This window comes from Rattus norvegicus, chromosome 10, assembly GCF_036323735.1.
Source record: "Rattus norvegicus strain BN/NHsdMcwi chromosome 10, GRCr8, whole genome shotgun sequence".
Classification (NCBI taxonomy): domain Eukaryota; kingdom Metazoa; phylum Chordata; class Mammalia; order Rodentia; family Muridae; genus Rattus; species Rattus norvegicus.
The window spans coordinates 35,230,744-35,253,286 of NC_086028.1; the positions used below are offsets into that span (position 1 = coordinate 35,230,744).

A 22,543-nucleotide genomic window follows, 5' to 3' on the forward strand; every position below is an offset into this window, starting at 1 on the left:
ACTGGGGTTATGAGCTACCATGTGGGTGCTTTGCAAGAGCAACAAGTGCTCTCAACCACTTAGTCATTCCACCATTCCTGTAACATCTTAAACTACTTTTATACTGAAAAAATATAAAAAAGGAAAGATTCCGTAAAGAGGGAATAACAGGTTTGATGACAGCAACAAGCCCTTTGACAAGAGCAGGAACTTAAGTTTCTGGACTAGATGTCAAGCCACCTTTGCTGAAAGCATTTTAAATCCCTTGAGTATCAACTCAGCCTCCCCATAATTGGAAGAGGTCGCTCGCTTCACTGTTAATCTACTTTGGCCATGGTCAAGCATAAGCACTTATGTTAAGGAACTCCAGTACAGGGGTTGGGGATTTAGCTCAGTGGTAGAGCACTTGCCTAGCAAGCGCAAGGCCCTGGGTTCGGTCCCCAGCTCCGAAAAAAAAGAAAAAAGAAAAAAAAAAAAAAAAAAAAAGGAACTCCAGTACATATGCCACACCTCAACCTTTCTTTTTGGTGATGGGGCTAAAATCTAGGGCATCTCTGAATCAACCCTAGATTTCCTCCCCTACCCCTAAATTTAAGACCATTTTAGGCCAGGCTTGTGGCTTACACCTTTAACCTCAGCACTGGAGAAGCAAAGGCTGGTGGGTCTCTGGGAAGTCCAGGCTCCATGCCAGCCTAGAACTACATATTCAGACCCTGTTTAATACACACACACACACACACACACACACACACACACACACACACGCACCAGGTGAATAGGGAGGGGTGTGTGTGTGTGTGTGTGTGTGTGTGTGTGTGTGTGTGTGTGCTCGTGCAGGTGACCATGAAGGCCAGAGGTGATAGCACCCTCTGGAGCTGGAGTTGTAAGCAGTTGAGTGCTGCCTGAGGTGGGTACAGAATTCTGGGAACAGAATTCTGGAAGCACAGTATGCCTTAACTGCTGAGTTGGCTCTCTAGCTAGCTCAGTGGTTCTCAACCTGTGGGTTATCACCTCTTTGGCAAACCTCTATCTCCAAAAACATTTATATTATAATTAATAACAGTATCAAAATTATAGTTATCAAGTAGCAATGATTGGGGGTCAGCACAGCATGAGGAACTGTATTAAAGTTAGGAAGGTTGAGAAGCACTGCTGGCCTCTTCCTTCATTTCTCATAGGATTTCATTTGTTCCTTTCCCAAGGCCTAGGGCAGAACTCCAGGCTCTGTGTATTTATCTCTCTGCTGTACGACAGCACAAAGCAAAGCCCAAGGTCTCCCCAATGCTGTTCATCAGGGAGGGGTCCTCTCTACACAAATGTGGCTTGAATGGTTACAACTTGTCTCTCTGCTTAGACAAAACGCACTCATAACAGTTGAAACAGTAGACAGAGCAACTGGCATTGACCAGGAGGGAGCCCTACCTTAAGTGCCGGTTAAGTTCCTCCACGTAATTTTTCTGATCAAGGACATCGGTAATTCTTTCATGCCTTGTGAGAAGAGCACACAAAGAGAAACCTTAGAGTCATGTCAAACCTTTTACAGCCTGTGCACAGCCATCTTCAACCTCCAGAAACCGAGAGACCGTCAGAGCTGTAGGATGTTATACAGGTGAAGGCAGGGACAGACAAGGCCTGTTATTGGACGGGAAGGAAGGATGGGCGGGAGAAAAGTCTGAGGGAAGAGGAGGAAACTGGAACAGAAGGAGATGGGAAGAGGAAGCCTCGGAGAGAACATGGAGGCTGACATTAAGATTCCACTCTGTATTTGCAGGTTGTTATGAATATTCTTAAGGGATGGATGTGTATAGGGCTTTGTATGCTTAGATGGGCAATTATATCTTATCAGTTGGATCAGAGGTTATTAAAAAGTGTGTGTTCTTTTTTTTTTTTTTTAAGATTTATTTATTTATTATATATAAGTACACTGTAGCTGTCTTCAGATACACCAGAAGAGGGCATCAGAACTCTTTACAGATGGTTGTGAGCCACCATGTGGTTGCTGGGAATTGAACTCGTGACCTCTGGAAGAGCAGTCGGGTGCTCTTAACCGCTGAGCCATCTCTCCAGCCCGAAAAGTGTGTGTTCTTTCTTGTGGCGAATTAAGTTTAAGAGAGTGTGTGGCGGCTGGGACACTAAACAGAATTGAGATGTATATTTCTGGCAGAGGGTAAAAGACAGCATTATATTTTTTATAACTTTATAACAATACAGAGCCACCATGGAGTAAACAGCAAGGCTTGCCTGACACAGCAACAAGGCTTGAGGACAAGTCACCCTGACTGCCTGGGCCTCTCTAGGGAGGACAGAAAGCCATGGGCATCTGTGCATGGTGAACACACCTGCCTGCCACACACATGGCCCTGGGTCTCACTGTACTGAAAGAAAGGGATACGCTCTCGAGGAAACAAAGACGTTTCAGAACGCAGTAGAATAATCTACAGGTCAGGGATGTTGGAGTGTAAAAGCCCTCAACATTTTACAGTTGAGCTTTCCCTCTGATTGACTGATTTCTTTTTTAAAAAATTTAAAAAATAATTTAAAAATTTTGTATATATGTGTTTTCCTGTTTGTCAGTAAGTACACCATATGCAAATAACTGTGAAGAGAGTGTCAGATTTCGTGGGGCTGGAGTTACAGACACCTATGAGCCACTGATGTGGGCTCTCTACGAGAGGAGCAACTTAACCACTGAATCATCCCTCCAGCTCTTTCTTTCTGTAAATTGTGCCCGTGTGTGTGTGTGTGTGTGTGTGTGTGTGTGTGTGTGTGTGTGTAACTTGTCAGTTCACCCACCATGTGGGTCCCAGGAATTGAACCCAGGTTGCCAGGCTTGGCAGAAGGCACCGTTCCGCACAGAGCCATCTCACTGTCCTGCTGTAACTTCTCCACGCACCTTTACATATAGCTCACGTAAGTGAGGCCACCCCACACTGTTTCAGGCCACAGGTGCTGGGTTGGAGTTAGTTTTTCAGTTGCTACCTTTTTGCTTCTTTTACCTTTTGTTTTTTTCTTTACTTGATATTGCTTCTTGAGGTAACCCATAGTAATGGCTTATTGACTGTCTGTCTTCCTTTGTGCACATAACCACCATATCTACTAACATATATCATGCACTATATATTGAACTCTTTGGCTTATAAAATAAGAAAAAATATTATATATATATGTGTATAATATGTGTGTGTGTATATATATATATATATTCCTTGATTCCTTGGTATCATACTTTTCTTATTTCATCCTCCTTTGGGAAAATTTCTCTTACTCTACAATACAAGGAGCTCAGATTTAGTCCTGTATGTCTGTATAACACACAACCACTACATGACTACATGTGTTTCTACCCCTTACTGGTAGAAAATCTCAAGATGTTTTGGAGAGTCGATAAAATAAATAACATAAATAAAATTGGAGTCTGATGTGATGGTTCAGTGGGTAAGTACTGGCCATGCGAGCCGGATGACCTGAGTATAATTCTGGGAACCCACATAAAGGTGGTCAGAGAACCAGCTCCATACAGTTGTCCTGACCTCCATGTGTGCTGTGGGATATGCATCCACCCACGTGCTGCACCACGCATGCACACCACACGGCTTAGAAGGAAGTGACTATAGCGGCTTCCCATGGTAAGGGGGGTGGGCTGCGATGGGCAAAGGAGACGGTATAAAAGGGGAACTTGCACGCACATGCTCTATTCTGAGCTCAACTCCTGAAACAGGGAGGCTGCCACCAGACTCACCTCTGTAATTAAACTTACTCAACAAAGCTAAAATTGCAAAGCAAAACCAACCCCTGTCACCAGCTGGTGAGGAGCTTCGAGCAGCACATTACTTACTCTCTGCCGCTGTCAAGATCCTGCACGTCCTTCAGATAGAGGGAAAAGTCAATCACTCCGACCTGATTGAAATAAAGGTCACAGGCTTAGGTCAGATATGCAGTGCTCATCCCCCCAAACCCTGTAAGGCTTGAAATATCAGGATGGTCACTCCACAACTGTGTGTGCATCTAAAGGAGGACCATGGTATCCATAAAGAGCATCAAAGGTTTGGGTGTACTAAGTAATTTAAAAAGAGAGGAGAGGGAGAGGGAGAGAACACTAGACTTCTAGGCTGAAGTGACAGTCTTATTTATCTGACACTTCTAAGTCCTTTGCACACCTGTCTTGTTCGTTCGTTTGTTCATTAATGTGACACAAGCTAGAATCTGAGAAGAGGGAACAACTGGGAAATGCTTCTGTAGGGAAGCCCCTAGGGCATTTTCTTGACTAATGATTGATGTGGGAAGTCCCAGCCCCTTGTAGGCAGTGCCTTGGGGCATGTGCTCCTGGATGCTCTATGAAAGGCTGAGATGAACCAAACAATGACCAGCATGGCACCACAGACCTAAGGGGTCCAGGAGTGGCACAGATACCTTGACAGTAAGCAACTGCTCTCTAACTGAACTGAAGACCCGATCAACAAGAGGGAAACCATGTCTAGTGAGGTCATGGATCTTGGAGAGGAACCTACAACCACCACTTTATTAAACCAGCATAATCTATAACTGCATTCTAAATATTTATCCATATATTAACAGATAAGTGTAGTCCTCACCCCTATCAAGAAGAACTTCTCTCTGCAACAGATGGAGATCATTACAGAAAATTACATCCACTCAAAATGTAGACATGTGGACACATTTACAATACAACTTGGCTTGGGGATCATTGCAGAAGATGGGTTAGAAAGACTAAGAGTCAGAGACACAGGGACATGATTCTGTCTGTGGGATTGCCTCCTGGGACTGTCTGAAGCTACACCTATGAGATTTCATTGACATAACAGCCTAAACATGAGCTGAACAAGGGCAACACCAACAGACAAGCTGGTGTGCATGGAGGGGAAAGCCTAAGGGCCTCAACCTACAGGAAGGCAACTAAGGGATGCTGAGAGCTGGAGACAGTCTTCCTCAGGGAAGAGCACACCAATTGGTTACCTAATACTAATGGTCAGCTCTCAAAATACGCACTCAAGTAACATTATGTAGACTGAGCAGGTTGTACTTACGTATTAAGAGTACACATACACTATGTATTTTTTAAGGAATGTAAACCTTTAAAGAAAGAACAAAACAAACAAGCAAAGATCCAACTTCATGTTCTACTAAGCTGTGGTACAAAACAGGAGAATGACCATTTCCTGGTTCAATCTATGAGGGAATACAATCCCGGAAGGAGTCAAAGGCCCACAAGAGACTCAGAACATAAGCAGAGACATGTAATTCAGGAGTATAGGAAAAGAATACAACACAATGACCAAGTGGGGCTTATTTGGGGAACACTGTTATGGGAAAGCCACATACTAACTACTCTGTTTGAGTTAGAAATGGATGTTACCCAAACAAGAAATCAACAGCATTCAACATTCACTAGAAGTTTTTTTCTTTTTTCTTTTTTTTTTTCTTTTTTTTTGGAGCTGGGGACCGAACCCAGGGCCTTGCGGTTGCTAGGCAAGCGCTCTACCACTGAGCCAAATCCCCAACCCCAAAGTTTTTTACTAGAAGTAAAAAACAAAGTAAACTAGATAACTAGAATAAAAGTTTTTTTTTTCTTTTTTTTGGAGCTAGGAACCGAACCCAGGGCCTTGCTCTTGCTAGGCAAGCACTCTACCACTGAGCTAAATCCCCAACCCCGAATAAAAGTTTTTAATATATATTTGATTATATATATTTCCTAGATATCTCTCTCTCTCTCTCTGTGTATATATATGCATATATATATATATTTTTTTTTTTTCCTTGAATTCTGCAGACATGAACTGACGTCCTCCTGCCCTGGTCTCCCACGGACGTGGCTTACAAGTATGTGTCATACCATACCCATCTTAAAACGGTTCTTTTATTTTTTTGTGGATGTGTGTATGTTGCTGTGTGTGGTGTGTGCCCCTTAGTGTGTGTGCATTTGGAGGCTCAGGTTGATGCTGGGTGTTTCTGCTTGTTTCTCTCAGCAGAGTTGAGAATTTTATCAAAGATTTGTTGATACAGGCTTCAGCATACGGATTAGGAGAAAGACAGGTGATAAGCAGTCAGTCGGTAAGGCACCGCTGTGGGCTCGCTTTTATTTGAGAGAAGTCTCACTATGAACCCTTGCTGGCCTGAAACTCACTAGATCAGGCTTGCCTGGAACTTACAGAAACCTGCCTTTCCTCTGCTTCTCGTGCTGGAATTAAAGGTGTACACTACCACTCTCAGCCGGCCCTCCTTTTTTCTTTCTTCCTTTCTTTTAAAATTGAGACATTGTCTTGTTTCGTTTCTTCTCTCCTTTTTAAAAATTACGTTTATCTGTGTACCTGCAGTGCCTATGGGAGCTGGAAGGGGGCGCTGGCTCCTCTGAAACTGGAGTTAGATGGCTGTCGGCTGCCATGTGGGTGCTGGGGAACTAAGCCTGGCTTCGCTGAAAGAGCGACTAGTGCTTTTTATCTAAACAATTTATTTTCCAGATAGGGGTTCTCTGTACAGTCCTGGCTGTCCTGGAACTCACTCTGTAGACCAGGCTGGCCTCAAGCTCACAGAGATCCTCCTGCCTCTGTCTTCCAAAGCGCTGGTATTAAAAGCAGGGATGAGCATGCTCAGCTTGCAACCAGTGCTCTTAACCAATGAGCCACCTCTCTTGTCCTATCTCTCTTTTTTTTTTTTTTTAAGATTTATTCATTTATTATATATAAGTACACTGTAGCTGTCTTCAGATACACCAGAAGAGGGCATCAGATCCCATTACAGATGGTTGTGAGCCACCATGTGGTTGCTGGGAATTGAACTCAGGACCTCTGGAAGAGCAGCCGGGGCTCTTAACCACTGAGCCATCTCTCCAGCCCCCCATCTCTTTTTTTGAGACACGGTTTCATGTATCCCAGACTGGCCTTGATATTGCTGTGTCCTGAGGATGACTTTGAACGTCTGATTCTCCTGGCTCTACCTGCAGAGTGCTGGAATTACAGGCACACCTGGTTTATGTGGTGATAGGAACCAAACCTAAAGCCTTGTGTATGCTACGAAAGCACTCTACCAAAGGAGCCTCATCTCTGAGTCCCTCTACCCATCTTCCTTCTTTCATCTTCCCTGAGACATCCTCCCCAGAACAGCAGTCTGTCCTAACCCCTACCTAAGGGCTCTTGCCCTTTGTCCCTTTTTCAGGTTCAGTACATGTCTGCAGAGTTCAAGCAAACAATTGCTGACCTGGTCCATTCCACTAAAGCCTAAATTCCACGGTACCTGAGAATCCAGGTCTTCTCCCTTTAAGCAGAGATTGGCGTCCAGAACGTTGAGCCCCACCAGCAGACCGACAATCACCATTCCTTCCTCCTCCATCATTAAGGCCTCAGGCTCATAGAACTCACTGCAAGAGAGTGGCAAGTCAGGGAGCTGCTCAGAAATCCCTCACTACTCACCCACCCCGGCTCTCCTGCCTTTCCATTGCTAGGCTGCCACCTGGCTTCCAGCCTTAGCCTGGAGCAGGGACCCTCAGGGAGCTTCCTTTCTCCTACCATGCCAAACCCCTCTCTTGGCCTAAATGTCTCCCAAAGGTCCATGTAGTCAACTTGCTTCCCAGCTTGGTGCTGTTAAAGCAGGTAGAAGTGGGACCAGTTGAGAGCTGATTAGGTCACTGGAGGTGTGCTCTGAAGGTGACCTTTGCCTTTTCCTCCTTCTCACTTGCTGGAAGTCAGCAGTTTTTATTCTACCTACCCCATGGTTCCTACAGGATATGCTGCCTTGCTCCAGGCACACAGCAAAAGGACCAATTATGGACTGAAACCACGTGTGTTTGTGTGGGACCATGTGTGTGGGTGCACATATATATGTGTGTGTGTACATGACAGAGGTCAACTTCAGGTGCTGGTCCTCAGATGTCTGTCTGCTTTTGAATTTTATTTTTTATCATTTTATTCTATGTGTATGTATGGGTGTTTTGTCTGCATGAGCCAAGCTTTTAAATCCAGTCTTTTCATGTGTGTGCTGGGGACTGAACCTCATGCTTACACAACAAGCCGTATATACTGAGTCACTACTTTACCTCTTTCCCTTTAAAATCTGATTCTCTCAGGTGTTTTGTGACAGCAACAGAAATCCACAAAGCTGCCTATCAGGCTCCTCCATTGGGATCTTCGTCTCAGTCCTTCTCCCCTACTCCTGGCCACCGACTTCCTGTCATTTTGCCTTGGGTCCCTGTGTCTTCACTGGCTTCTCTCTGTCACAGAACCTGGCTATCTGAAACATAGGCCACCAGGACTGGCTGGTGTGGTGACAGTGACAAAGGCCCCTGCCACCAGCCTGACAACCTGAGTTGATCTCTGGAAACCACTGGATTGAAGGAGAGGACTGACCAGTGTATGGTAGTGTTCATCTTTAGCCCCAGCACTTGGGAGGCAGAGGCATGTGGATGTCTGTGAGTTCAAGGCCAGAATGGTCTACAGAGAGAGTTAGTTCCAGGACAGCTAGGGCTACACAGAGAAATCCTGTCTTGAGAGAGAGAGAAAGAGAGAAAGAGAGAAAGAGAGAGAGAGGGAGAGAGAGAGAGAGAGAGAGAGAGAGAGAGAGAGATATGAGAAAGAACAAATGAGAACTGACTTCCTCATTTTTTTCTGATCCACATATGTGTGCCGTGGTATCCACAACCCCTCAAATAAGTAAATTAATTTAAAAGGAAAGAAAAACCAAAAATTAAAACAAGCTATATTCAACAATAAGAAAAATTTGGGTTTTGGCTATGATGTAAAGGATATTTTTATCTGAACTAGACAAGAGAATCAACTCTAGAGATTTCTGTTATATAAACTTCAGTCTAGAGAAAATCTTTTACAGTGACTACTTGTATATAAACCATACCTATAGAGAGCCAGTCAGTCATAAATCTCAGTGATAGCTACTATTTAAGTTTTCACTAATCACAGTTTTCACTATGACACCTTAGGGTACACTTGTTGTCTATACCTTAGGAGATGCTTGTTGTCTATGAGGACTTTCAGATAATCTGCCAGTTTCTTTTGCATGAGAGCAAGATAAAGCCACGCTCTGCCTCTTCCCACGGCTGTCCTAGAATTCAAACAGAGAATCACACCACTACTGTGTAAGAACAGCAACAAACACAGAATGAAATAATCACCTGTGGGAGGGGTGCACACGTGTGCACACACACACACACACACACACACATGCATGCTCGAGAGTCACACTGTAGTTCAGGAGTTCTAGAGGTTCTGTCTGGGCACTGAGAACAGTCGCTGTACAACTTAGGTACTTTTTGAGTTTTGTACACAGACACTTCAAGTGTTAAGAGTGTCAGGACATTTCTGAGACACAGGCTCATATATGCAATTTATGTTTGTGGTGAAATATTGTGTCACTGGGCTGGAGACACATCTGCAGTTTCCCTGATCCCCACACCCCACCTACTGTGGATGCTGGAAACAAAACTCCAGTGTTCTGCAGAGTCAGCACTCTTCACTGCTGAGCCCTGTCTGCAGTCCCAACACAAACATAAATGACGTGAACCACGTGGCAAACACTGCCTTCACATTAAAGAACAGAAGTGTGAGGCCCAGAAAGATTCACGTCCCACTCAAGGTCATGTGACCAGTGAGCAGCACAGGTGGGATTAGAGCCCACATCAAACATGTTACAGAGTATTCCAAATCAGGAAGGACTTTGGAGGAGGCAAACATCAGAGTGAAAAGCATTACTCTGCATTTTCTTACTCACTTTAGTTCTGGAAGATTCCTGACACTGGTAGCTATATCTGATGCTTCAGGGCAAAGTTTTTCCACCAGCTCCAAAGGACCAAAGAAAGATTTATTTTGGCCAATGAAACTCTTCTTGACTAAAAGAGAAAACATCAGTGTGAGTCTGGGCTGCAGGTTCTCCCGAGGCCCACTGTCTTCCTTTCAAAAGGCAAATGAGACCACAAAGTTCCATACTCCACGCTATGACCCCAGGCTTTTGGCTGGCAGAGGCCTCGGGACAGACCAGCTCTGCTCTCCTTCAGCAGTGAACTGTCTTTGATCCCATGCGCTTTCTTCAGGTTACTGCTGGAGATCTGTGAAATCCTGCCGCCTCCCTCCGTCCCAGTGGCAGCATCAACACTGGCTTCCTTCGGTTACTGCTGGAGATCTGTGAAATCCTGCCGCCTCCCTCCGTCCCAGTGGCAGCATCAACACTGGCTTTCTTCGGTTACTGCTGGAGATCTGTGAAATCCTGCCGCCTCCCTCCGTCCCAGTGGCAGCATCAACGCTGGCTTTCTTCGGTTACTGCTGGAGATCTGTGAAATCCTGCCGCCTCCCTCCGTCCCAGTGGCAGCATCAACGCTGGCTTTCTTCAGGTTACTGCTGGAGATCTGTGAAATCCTGCCGCCTCCCTCCGTCCCAGTGGCAGCATCAACGCTGGCTTTCTTCAGGTTACTGCTGGAGATCTGTGAAATCCTGCCGCCTCCGTCCGTCCCAGTGGCAGCATCAACGCTGGCTTTCTTCGGTTACTGCTGGAGATCTGTGAAATCCTGCCACCTCCCTCCGTCCCAGTGGCAGCATCAACGCTGGCTTTCTTCAGGTTACTGCTGGAGATCTGTGAAATCCTGCCGCCTCCGTCCGTCCCAGTGGCAGCATCAACGCTGGCTTTCTTCAGGTTACTGCTGGAGATCTGTGAAATCCTGCCGCCTCCGTCCGTCCCAGTGGCAGCATCAACGCTGGCTTTCTTCAGGTTACTGCTGGAGATCTGTGAAATCCTGCCGCCTCCGTCCGTCCCAGTGGCAGCATCAACGCTGGCTTTCTTCAGGTTACTGCTGGAGATCTGTGAAATCCTGCCGCCTCCGTCCGTCCCAGTGGCAGCATCAACGCTGGCTTTCTTCAGGTTACTGCTGGAGATCTGTGAAATCCTGCCGCCTCCGTCCGTCCCAGTGGCAGCATCAACGCTGGCTTTCTTCAGGTTACTGCTGGAGATCTGTGAAATCCTGCCGCCTCCGTCCGTCCCAGTGGCAGCATCAACGCTGGCTTTCTTCAGGTTACTGCTGGAGATCTGTGAAATCCTGCCGCCTCCGTCCGTCCCAGTGGCAGCATCAACGCTGGCTTTCTTCAGGTTACTGCTGGAGATCTGTGAAATCCTGCCGCCTCCGTCCGTCCCAGTGGCAGCATCAACGCTGGCTTTCTTCAGGTTACTGCTGGAGATCTGTGAAATCCTGCCGCCTCCGTCCGTCCCAGTGGCAGCATCAACGCTGGCTTTCTTCAGGTTACTGCTGGAGATCTGTGAAATCCTGCCGCCTCCGTCCGTCCCAGTGGCAGCATCAACGCTGGCTTTCTTCAGGTTACTGCTGGAGATCTGTGAAATCCTGCCGCCTCCGTCCGTCCCAGTGGCAGCATCAACGCTGGCTTTCTTCAGGTTACTGCTGGAGATCTGTGAAATCCTGCCGCCTCCGTCCGTCCCAGTGGCAGCATCAACGCTGGCTTTCTTCAGGTTACTGCTGGAGATCTGTGAAATCCTGCCACCTCCGTCCGTCCCAGTGGCAGCATCAACGCTGGACTCCTTGTTATAGCTACTTCCATCCTGAGCTGCCACAGTGACTTAATTGCTTTCTCAACGTCTTCATTTCCTTACCCTTATAATTTGTTCTCTATTTGGATATAAGGGTTTATTTGTTTAAGATGCAAACCAAGTCACATTGCTCCCGTAAACTCCAAGTTTACTTAGAAGAAACTACAGCTTCCTGCCATGACCTCTAAGGGCCTGCATGGTCCAGCCTCTCCCCACTTCCTCGCTCCTATCTCCCATTCCATACTCCCTGGTTACCAAGTATCTGTCTGGAGCCACGGTTGGTCCCACTCAGGCCACTTGCACCTTCGTATCTGTTTTGTCTCCCCCCTTCCTTTGTGTTAGGAATGCTGGGGGCCCAAATCTCTATAGTATTCTCTCCTCCTTAAGTCTCAGACCACATGTCAACCCCTCATTCTCTACCATCTCACCTTTTTTTTTTTTTTTTTTTGCTTCCCTGAATTGGTAGCATTTTATAATTCTATGTTTCTGTATTCACCATCGTGGCCTTTAACTGTGCTCCCCAAGGCTACCAAGAGCCACACGAGTTACTAATGGTGCACCCGCAGTGTGGCTAGTTCATAAAAGGACTGAAGTGACATGTGCTGGCAATGTAAAACAGGGTGGATTTTAACCCTTACTATTAAAAAGTGTCTATCAGAGAACTAAGGATGGCCTCTGTGGCTTGCAGTATCATTTCTACTGAACAATGCTGCTCTAGAACACAGGGAACTTGTCTGTTCTGTGGGCTACTCTCCTCTCTGCAACCACAGCAATGCTTGGAGCTAGTGAGGCCAAAGACTTAGCCCAAATCCCTGTGCTCCCACACACCCCAGGCTCACCTTTTAGCCCATGCTTGAGGCAATGCTCCATCACTACAAAGAACTGCTGTAAGGGAGCATGGTCTGCATCCAGGCTGCGTCCCAGGCTCAGGGCAGACTGGAGTAAGACCTTAATGCTGAGTTTCATCATGTGCATTAGGTTGGCACGCTCCTCCATCATCTGGCCTTTGGAAGCTGTGGGCACACGCAAGGAAAGCTTCGTTAGTGGGCTGAGTGGGGTTTGGAGGTGACAGGGGTCAGAGTGATACGGTAGAGGGTCAGGGGCTTGCTCAGGGGTGAGGACGCACTGGCGGACGGATATCCGGGGTTCATAGTCAAGTCGCTGTCCATTTCTGCAGGCCACAGTTCCTATGAGTTCCTATGAGGGGTGCTTGTGTAGCAGCAGAGACTGACTACCACAAACTCAGCCTTCTAAGCCGCTCCTTGCGTTGCTAGGGGGCTGGTTCTAACAAGCTTCACCGCGATTGGTCTCTCCCCTGACCTATGATAGGGCGCAAAGTCTAGGCAGCCTTGCTCCACCCCAACCCCGCCCCTGACCATTCCTATTGGACGAAGCCAGCTCAGAGCCACCCCCATGGAGGAAAGTGGCCATTTTGAGCTACCTGCCCTGGACCTAGTTGCAACTACCTGAGGCTCACAGGGTTTCAGATGTCTTTCTGTCCCATTATCTGTGCCTGCAGGAAAGCATCCATCCATCCATCCATCCATCCATCCATCCATCCTTCCTTCCTTCCTTCCTTCCTTCCTTCCTTCCTTCCTTCCTTTCCAGACTCCGAGCTTTCATCCACGACTTGTGGCTATTCTATGTTTTGCAAACCCTTAAAAAAGTTTGTTAGAAATAACTACATTTCCATTTCCACTCAATTCATCTTGTCGCTTTGGAGAGTGAGCGTCTGTTTACAGTTAGTATAGGATTATCTAGGACAAGTACTTACCAAATGTTCCCTTAAGTCCAGGAAATGGCACCCTAGAGTTTAAAAAAAAATTAGACTCCACCACTGGAGAGATTATAGTTATGAACATGTACTGCTATTTCAGAGGACCCAGCCCTACCACCCAGGCTCACAACCACCTGTAAGTCCAGTTCCAGGGCATCCTATGAGGTTTTCTAGATTCTGCAGGCACCTGAACATACCTTCCTCCCCCATACACATATTACCCCCCTGCAAAAAAACCCCAAATACCTTAAATCCCACCCACCCACCCTAAGACTTCAAACTAAAAGCTCCCGCAGGTGCACTAGCTGCGCGGTGAAGGGGTCTCCCTGTGGTATGGCCCTGCCTCTTGGCATGTGCCAGCCTTCTCACTTGCCCTTTGGTGCAGGAAGTTCCAGTGTTTTTGGAGCCGTCTTGACTACTGCTAAGGTCAAGCAACTTTTCATCATCTATTGCCTCCTAGGTTTTTTGTTTTGTTTATTTTTGCAACCCACTTGCTCAATCTTAATTTTTGTGTGGGAGGTTTTGCCCTTCTTGTTGATAATGTACATTCTGGATGTGAACACTTCCGAGGACACAGAATTAAAAGGGAACATGTAGGTGTCATTTGAATGAAAACGAGGACACGACTGCTCTCGGATATGGTTGAAGAGGTTTTTATTGTAGATATGAGGGAGAGCACAGGCAGAAGCATCTGGAAGAGTCCGGACTGAATATGGGCAGCAGAATAGAGGGCTATGAGAAGAGTGTTGGCAGAGGGGGGAGACAGGAGGAGTGAAGAGAGAGGGAAGGAGAAAGAGTGTGCAAATGGATGAAGAGAGATGCAGAGGACCAAGAGTGGAGCTAAGAGGAAAACCAACAGAGTTCGTAACCAAAATGGCTGAGTTATACAGGAAGGAGAAGATGGGGGAAGGGAAGAGAAGCCGAGGGATAGAAGCTGAGCTGGAGTGGGAACAGGAGGTGGCGTGGGCACGCGAGAGGTTTAGGGTAGGGTCTGCTACTAGGTAGCAGACACTTCTGAATGGGGAATGAAGGAGCTTAGGGGCTAGCATAGACCTCGATATGCTAATAGGCAACAGAGGCATAGGTTAATGGAGGAGCCATAAGTCCTTTCTGCCAGAGATAAGGAGAATGACTCCTTTTAGTAAGTATGAACTATCTTCTTAAGTCCTTGAGGGAATGTCTTTTGTCTAAATGCCCGACTTTGGGGAAAGGAATTTCTAGGTATCTAATACACACACACACACACACACACACACACACACACACACACACACACCAATAGTTAAATCTAAAAGACAGGTTTACAACTCTTACTTTACAATAAAGGTTATTAAGACTGCAATGAGACTAATGTTTCTAAATTCTCTCAATCTGGAGAGAGGTGCTGGGCCTGATGTTCTCAACATTTCCTCTAGGCTGCGTGGAGGAAAAAGTGGGTTAAATGCTGCATTTGAATAGGAGTGGTAAAGTTATTTTTATCTGTTGGGAAAACCTATTAATTAAATATTTACATTTTAAAAAATAGATTGGAAAAGTTGTAAAAGGGGAAAAATAATAGAAAGGAGGACTTCTACAAGGGCAAAGCATGAATATATCATAATCAGAAAATTTATGAAAAAGTATTTATTTATTTATTTAGTTTTTTGAGACAGGGTTTCTCTGTGTAGCTTTGGCTGTCCTGGATTCACTCTGTAGACCAGGTTGGCCTCAAACTCAGAGATCCACCTGCCTCTGCCTCCTGTGTGCTGGGATTAAAGGCTTGCAGCAGCACACCAGGCCCCTGAGATCTGTCAGTGCACTCATTGTGAGAACCCAGGTTTCCCATGCATTCTTCCTTTGTTTTATAAAGGCAGGTGATCCCTGAGCCCATAGCTTGTCTCAGTGCAATGACATCAAGGGAAAAAAAATACTGCATTGGCAAAAGGGTATTGAAATAAGCAGCATTTAGATCATTTTAAGTTTTCTGCATCAAACAAGGTGTGTGTGTGTGTGTGTGTGTGTGTGTGTGTGTAAATGGATGACTAACAGGTATAGTTACCATTTGGTAAGTCTTGGTGAAATATTTTTGGTATTTCTCAGAAGTAGAGACATTTTTTCCTTTCTTTTTTTTACTTTTTCCTTTTTTTTTTTAAGAAAAGCATTTTAAAGGTTTATTTTTATGCTATGTGTGTATGGGAATTTTACCTGCGTGTCTGCATGTGTACCACATGCGAGCCTGCTGCCCGTGGAGGCCAAAAGAGGGTGTCTCATACCCTTGGACCAGAGTTACAGATGGTTGTAAGCCCCCTTGTGGATGTGAGAATCAAACTTGAATCCTCTGAAAGACCAGCCAGTATTCTTAGCCACCGAGCCATCTCCCTAGTCCACATTTAGGTTTAAAGTCAGTATCTGGCCCAGCATTTTAAAGTGGCTCGGCTTGTGAAAGGGTCTGCTGCCAAGCTTGAAGACCTAGGTTCCATCCCCAGGATCCACATGTTGGAAGGAGAAAACCAACTCCTGCAAGTTATCCTCTGTCATACAAGCAGTGTTGGCACCGCACACACATGAACAGCAATGCATGAAAACAGGAAACATATAAAAGACAACATGACCTTGAACTTCTGACCTTTTTGCTTCATCTTGTAAGTGCTGAGATTACAGACACCTGCCTCCATGCCCACTTACCTTGTGTTGGGTATTGAACCAAAGTCTGGTGCCTATCAGGCAAGCACTCTTTGATTGAGTTACAGCCACAGCTGCATGCTTCACTGGTACTGTCCTCAGCTTTGTGCTCCACTGATATTATCCCCAGCTGTATGCTCCGCTGATATTATCCCCAGCTGTATGCTCCACTGATATTATCCCCAGCTGTATGCTCCAGGCCTATCCAATAACTGTGAAGTAAAGACTGCCCCTATGGGCCTTCATCTTTTAGGAAGTTTCACTTCAAAAAGCAAGATGGGCCATTATATATATCAGTGGGTCTGAAAGTGCCACACTGAGGGGAAAGTTAGTGAGTTATGTGCAAAGGCACTGGAAAGACTGAATAGTACACATGAGCACGCATGCACACATGCATGTATAAGAAAAAGCCCCCCAAGTAAAGCAAGACAACTATGCACCTGGGCTCATGTGAGATATTTTAAAACATGCATCAAAGCAGCCTACAACATTCTTTTTCTTTCTTTTCTTTCTCTCTGTCTCCCTCCACCCCAAAGTCTCTCATTAAATCAGTCAAAATGTAATAAAATGGATGAAGATAATTGTAACTACCACACAATTCATAAAGCCCATGTAAAATCTGGGCCAGACCAAAATACCAATGTCAGTCTTCCCTTACCATAGATAAACCTCTATAGTGGTTTGACTAGTGTGCTGTGGTCCCACCCTGCCCTGGTATTCAGAGGCACTCTGTCCCTGCCCTTCCTGGCCACTCATGGCTATGGTAGAGCTGAGGAGTGTTAGGGAGAAGATTCAGAGTTTTTGAGACGGCAGACAGGGATCTCCTATGAGCTGGGCTCCAAGTGCCCCTGCTCCTTGGTCTCAGCATGCTTCATTTATGAAACACAAATTCAGAGCTGGGGAGTTGGTTCGATAATTAAGAGTGTGTACTGCTTCTTCCAGGGGATCTGACTTTGGTTCCCGGCACCCATATTGGGCAGTTCATTCCAGCTCCAGGGGATCTGATGCCCCCTTCTGGACTCTGCAAGCACTCACACATATGACGTGAGCATAAATTCACTCAGGCACACATATAAACATATAATAATTAATTATTCACCTCCCAGAAATTTGAGGAAAATTATTGTTTAATTTTTGGGGGGGCAGGAGTCTCACTCTATAGGCCAAACTAGCCTCAAACTTACGGTAATTTTTCTGCCTCAGTCTCTCTAGTGCTAGGATTAGAGATATGAGACACAATGCCTGAAAAAAAAAATCAATTCCAAGCATAATGCGTCTGCAAGCCTTGCCTTTTGATCACAGCCGCTGCAGGGGCATACTCATGAAGGCAGCCCTACTGCCATCCAGGCTTACCGTAGAAACTGAGTTGCATGGGGGTGACGGTGTGAGCAAAGATCTAACACTGTTGTGGCATTCGGTAAACACAGAATAAAGTGCTGTCTATACTTTATGTCACGGCCCTAAAAGGAAAACAGATGCATCCTTGTTTGTCAGATGGTTATTGATTATCTATGATTCTCGAGAGGCACCGGCACATTTTACCTATCGATGAATAACATGAGAGGAGTAACAATGCTTCAGTCAGTGACTGATAAAGACTGCAAGGGAACAGAAGAATTCCCAAGCTCTATGACCTCAGAGCTGCTGCAAAACTGCATTCCTCACGCACCATGGGGCAGCCTTGTTAAACAAGCCTTTCCTACCACTGGAGGTGCAGAGTACAGTCCACACAGTCATGGATAGCAAGAGAATCTGGTGGGGGTGAGTCACAGTCACCGGCTCATGTACTCACCCTGTTATGCTTTTTGTCATTACTGTAGTATGTCCTCCTCCCACATTTAAAAAGTTAACTGAAGAGTGATGGACCAGCCTGACACCAGCTTAAGATTATAAGCCGCCAGCACTGCTCCGGTGTGGTGGTGCACACACTGTTAGCCCCAGCATTCAGGAGGCAGAGGCATGTGGATGTCTGGGAGTTCAAGGTGAGCCTGCTCTACAAAGTGAGCCTCAGGACAGCCACGGCTGTTACATAGAGAAACCCTGTCTCAACAAAACCAAATACCAAACCAAGCCCAAAACAAACAAACAAACAAACAAACAAACAAACAAACAGCCCAAAAGATTAAAAGCCATTTTGTTACAAGGTCAAAATAAGTTCATTCCTGTTTTCTGTAAAACTTGGGTTTGACCATGTCTTTGACATGTCCCACACCCTATACCCTAAACTCTACCCTGATTAGATAAGATGTTCTGCCAAAAATTTTTGAGATGTTCTGTCAATTTCCTATGTAACCAAAAACCCTCAGAAGCCCCTGAGCCTTGCAGCTTTCTGGGCTACATGAATCTCACTTTCTCCTATGTTTGGTGTTATTTTCTAGAAGCCCACTTATCCTTGTCTGACAGAAAACAAGGCTTGCACGATCTGACCAAAGAATTTGGATAACAGTCCTTACTCTCCTTCTATGAGATTAACAAATGTTAGCTACAGGGGTGTGTGTGTGTGTGTGTGTGTGTGTGTGTGTGTGTGTGTGTGTGTGTGTGTGGTATGTTCTAGAAGAAGGCTTTGCTAACACAGGTGATGGCTCTATGTGTGTTGTTTCCTGACGATTTTCCAGTTAGACAAGGTGCAGCAAAGTAATAGTCGTGATCCTGACCTTGGAGGTCTGAACTAATGTATCTTAGTTAAGATACATGTCCATATATACACACACATTTTATTTAGTGAGTTGGGGTGGGGTGCTTGCATTTTGTTCCTTAGCCAACAGGTTTAAGTAAAAATCTAAAACCAAAACATTTTTAAGTAGAAAAACTATTTTTGTATAGATACATAATGTGTGTAGGTGTTAAGCCATTGTTATAAGAGTCAAAAACTAAAAGCCAGGGCTGGTGAGACGACTCAGTAGGTAAAGGCATTGGTTGACAAGCCTGGTGATCAAGAGTTCAAGCCCTGGGACTCACATGGTGGAGGAAGAGAGCGAACTCCTGAAAGGCATCCTCTGACTTCCACAGGCACACCAAGGCATGCATGGTGATGATAAAGAAAAAATCAGGGCTGGAGAGATGAAACTTAAAGACCTGAGTTCAGATTCCCAGCATTAAAAACTGGGCATGACATGACAGCATTTGTTAGTATTTCCAGTGCTGGGAAAGCAAAGACAGGAGGATACCCGGGTCCTGTCAGATAGTGTGGCCAGTTGGTGAGCTCCAGGCTCAGTGAGAAAACTTATCTTAAAATAAGGCGAGTTAAACAGTTGAGGAAGACAGAGCCAACATCGACCTCTGGTCTTCAAGTACACAGACACAAGTACATGTGAACCACCATACACACACCAAGCCAAGGTTATAAAAATAACCAAGATTGCCAGGCAGTGGTGGTGCACGTCTTTAATTCTAGCACTCAGGAGGCAGAGGCAGAAGGATCTCTGAGTCTGAGTTCAGAATGGTGTACAGAGTGAGTTTGTGGAAAACCAGGACCACATACAGAAACCCTGTCTCAAAACAAACAAAAAACTAGACAAACAAAAAAAACCTCAAAACCAAACCAAACCAAGACCAAAAAACAAGGTTAATTCATTACCAAGGAAAGAAGCTTTTTGTTGTTGCTTTTTTGTTGTGGTTTTGTTTTTTAAAATAAAATCTGGGTCGTAAAGTGATATCCCAGGCATTTTACAGTCAACACTCACTTTACCTCAGCAACTTGAAGTCTGCACGGTCCATTCACAATAAGTGCCCTAGCCATGTGAAACATGGTTATTTATTTATTGGTTTATTTAGAGGCAGGGGCTCACTATGAACACCTGGCCGGCCTCAAACTCTCAGAGCCCCACATGCCTTTGCCTCCAAAGTGTTAGTATTAATAGCAGGTGAGCGCCACAACACCATACACCTTGGCTATCTTTTATATTGTAATTTTAGCTATGTTTAGAAACAGAAACACCACTGCATTATAATTAGCACAGTCCCGAGTACATACACTAACATGTTGTGCAAGAAGTATGCACCTGAATCACCATGCTCAGCCATCAAAAATAAATAATCGTTTGCGTCTGTCCTTTCTTACTGGTAAGCTGAAATTCTAATCTAGATCATAAGAGTGGAACCGGATTGTATGAGGTAGCTGATTAAAATTTTTTTTTAAATCCCCATTTTTTTATAGATAGGGAAATACGAGTAGGAGGGGTGATGGGTTGTCCTTGTTCCACAGGGGGTTAGTGGCGGGAGAATAAAGGGAACCAAAACCTCCTGACTCTGACTCACTGCTCTCACCAACTTTGGACTAAGCTGTCAACCTCAGCCGCAGGTGCACAACCGGCTGGCTGCCGAGATTGTTGACAGGGGACCAGCACCGGACTTTATTTCTCAAGTATGCAAAATATGAACACAGATGACTTTCCGTCTAAGCCTCTAATTTAAATCTCCTATTTAAAGTCAATCGGTGATCACGACGCGGCTGTTCTGAGGTTCACAAAGACAAACACAAGGTGGGAGGGGAGTCCCGGCCCGCAGCCGCCCCGTCCCGCGCTTCTCCCGCTGGGTCACACTAATTGCAGAGCCCTGCGCCGCGCGACACAGCACCGCAGAGCTCTTTGTCCGGCGGGTCAAGTTTCTACAGCGGTGCAGTAGCCCCAGCCCGCGGGACCCCGGCCTACCTGCGCGCTCCCCGCCGCCGCCGCCGCCGTCTCCCAGCCCCGCGGCCGCGCGCAGCGCGCTGCCGCAGCTCGCCGACAGGTTCCCGGTGGCTCTGCGCGCCAGCGTCAGGATGGGCGCCGACCAGCTTTCGGCCGCTCGAGTCCGCGACGCGCTCCGCAGCTCGCCGGGGCTTGGCAGCTGGCTCCGGTCCACGATCTCGAACTCTTCCCCGGACTCTAGGCCTGCTTGGAGCCCAGGCTCCGGCCGCGACTCGGGCTCCGGCTTCGGCTCCGGCTCCGAATCCTGCCCCGCCCGGCGGCAGTCTCCGCGGGCGGCCATGTTGGCCGGTCACGTGACCTGCCACTGGCCTGGGTCGGCGGCCTTGTGCTGCTTCCTGCTGCCGCTTCCCTCTCTGCTCGCGCTCGCCTGGGCTTGCTTTTCTTGTATAACCCTCGGGGAAAATGCGGTTCTTAAACGCAGGTGATCCCCAGCCGGGAGTACTTGGAAGTTAGTTCCTTTTGGACTTTCTACTTCCCACGACCGGGAATCCGCCTTATTTTAACGTTTTGCGACACAACTTCCTCTTTTAAATTTTCATGACTTTTTTTTATTTTCGAGACAAAATCTCACTGTTGGATTTTTATTTGTTGTTGTTTTCTTTTTCTTTATCTCCCCCCTTCACTCCCCAATAAGGCCTCTTATTCCCCAGGGCTGATAATAAAACAGGCCATGTAGCCGAGTGGTGGTAGTGCGCGCTTTTAATCCCAGCACTGGGAGGCATAGGCAGGCAGGTCTCTGAGGACAGCTTAGACAACGGAGCGAGTTCCAGGACAGCCAGAGCTACACAGAGAAATCCTGTCTCGACAACCCAGGCCCCTCACCCCCGAGTAGGCCACGTGGCAAGGGTGTGCCTAACTACTTTTTTTGGGGGAGATGGCAGTTCTGGGAATTGAACTTTGTATGTCACACATGCTAATCAAGACCTCTACCAGCGAGTTTCACCCAACCCCCAACATACACAACCAACAGGACCCTTGAATTTGTGGTCCTCCTATCTCTCAGGTGCTTCTGACACCACACCATGCTAGGCAGGCACTCTACTCACAGAGCTACGTTCCCAGTGAGAATCTCAGTGTGTAGCTCAGTCTGTCCTAGAACTCGGGAATATAGCACTGCCTGGCTTTGAACTCCTGGTGATCCTCCTGCCTCTGCCTCCCGAGTACAGGGATTAAATGTGTGCCTCACCATGCCAACTCATGTCTAATATTTTCAACTGTATCGTTTTCCACAGTATTCTTCAGAGCAGCCTGTAAAAGAGCTGCCAAAGAAACTAGGACAGATGAGTCAGAGGTAGGGTGTGTGTGTGTGTGTGTGTGTGTGTGTGTGTGTGTGTGTGTGGTGGGGCTATTTCTTTTCAGTCAGATGAATCTGAGTGACAGCCTGGCAGGCAAGATCCACAGTGGTGGACTGGAAATGAGCTCTGGATTCTGCTGTTAATTAAGTGTGATAGGAATTGAACCAACCTCATTACTAAGTAGGATTTCACAATAAGGAAACACAGCACACAGCCTACCTTGTGATTATTGTCTCTGCTTTCAACTCTGGCCTGGAGAAGTCACCAAACAGATATGTGGTTATTTAGCCTATTTTCTTATTAGGAATAGAAGGGAATTTGGCCAGATTAAGATGTGGATGTCGTGAGAATTTAGCAATTTGGACCATGTCAAACCACAGAACTTTTAGTGTTTGATATTATTACAGTGTTGTTGCAGGCCAGGTGTGGTGGCACATACCTTTAATCCCAGCACTTTGGAGGCAGAGGCAGGTACATTTTTGTAAGTTCAAGGCCAGCCTAGCTTACATAACCAGTTCTAGTCCAGCCAGGGCTAGGTAGTAAGAGCCTGTCTCAAAAAATAAAATAAAAAAATAAAGTAGAGGGGGCTGGAG

At 46.2% G+C, this 22,543-nt stretch overlaps 1 protein-coding gene across 2 annotated transcripts in view; it reads right to left on the bottom strand.

The window, feature by feature from the left end:
* Rufy1 (RUN and FYVE domain containing 1) overlaps positions 1 to 20,953 on the bottom strand; it is a 44,896-nt gene extending 23,943 nt beyond the window's left edge. Inside the window, exons 1-7 of one of the 2 annotated variants that reach the window (NM_001100727.1) lie at positions 20,617 to 20,953; positions 12,369 to 12,542; positions 9,712 to 9,829; positions 8,944 to 9,045; positions 7,228 to 7,351; positions 3,815 to 3,876; positions 1,402 to 1,467 (exon numbers count right to left, since the gene is read on the bottom strand). In NM_001100727.1, coding sequence (NP_001094197.1) covers positions 1,402 to 1,467; positions 3,815 to 3,876; positions 7,228 to 7,351; positions 8,944 to 9,045; positions 9,712 to 9,829; positions 12,369 to 12,542; positions 20,617 to 20,935 — 965 coding nt within the window. In that variant the 5' untranslated portion in view covers positions 20,936 to 20,953. Of the gene's footprint in view, positions 1 to 1,401; positions 1,468 to 3,814; positions 3,877 to 7,227; positions 7,352 to 8,943; positions 9,046 to 9,711; positions 9,830 to 12,368; positions 12,543 to 12,655; positions 12,995 to 20,616 lie in introns of those variants that run through there. The other variant, XM_039086301.2, reaches the window with a different exon arrangement.
* Positions 20,954 to 22,543: the final 1,590 nt, after the last annotated feature.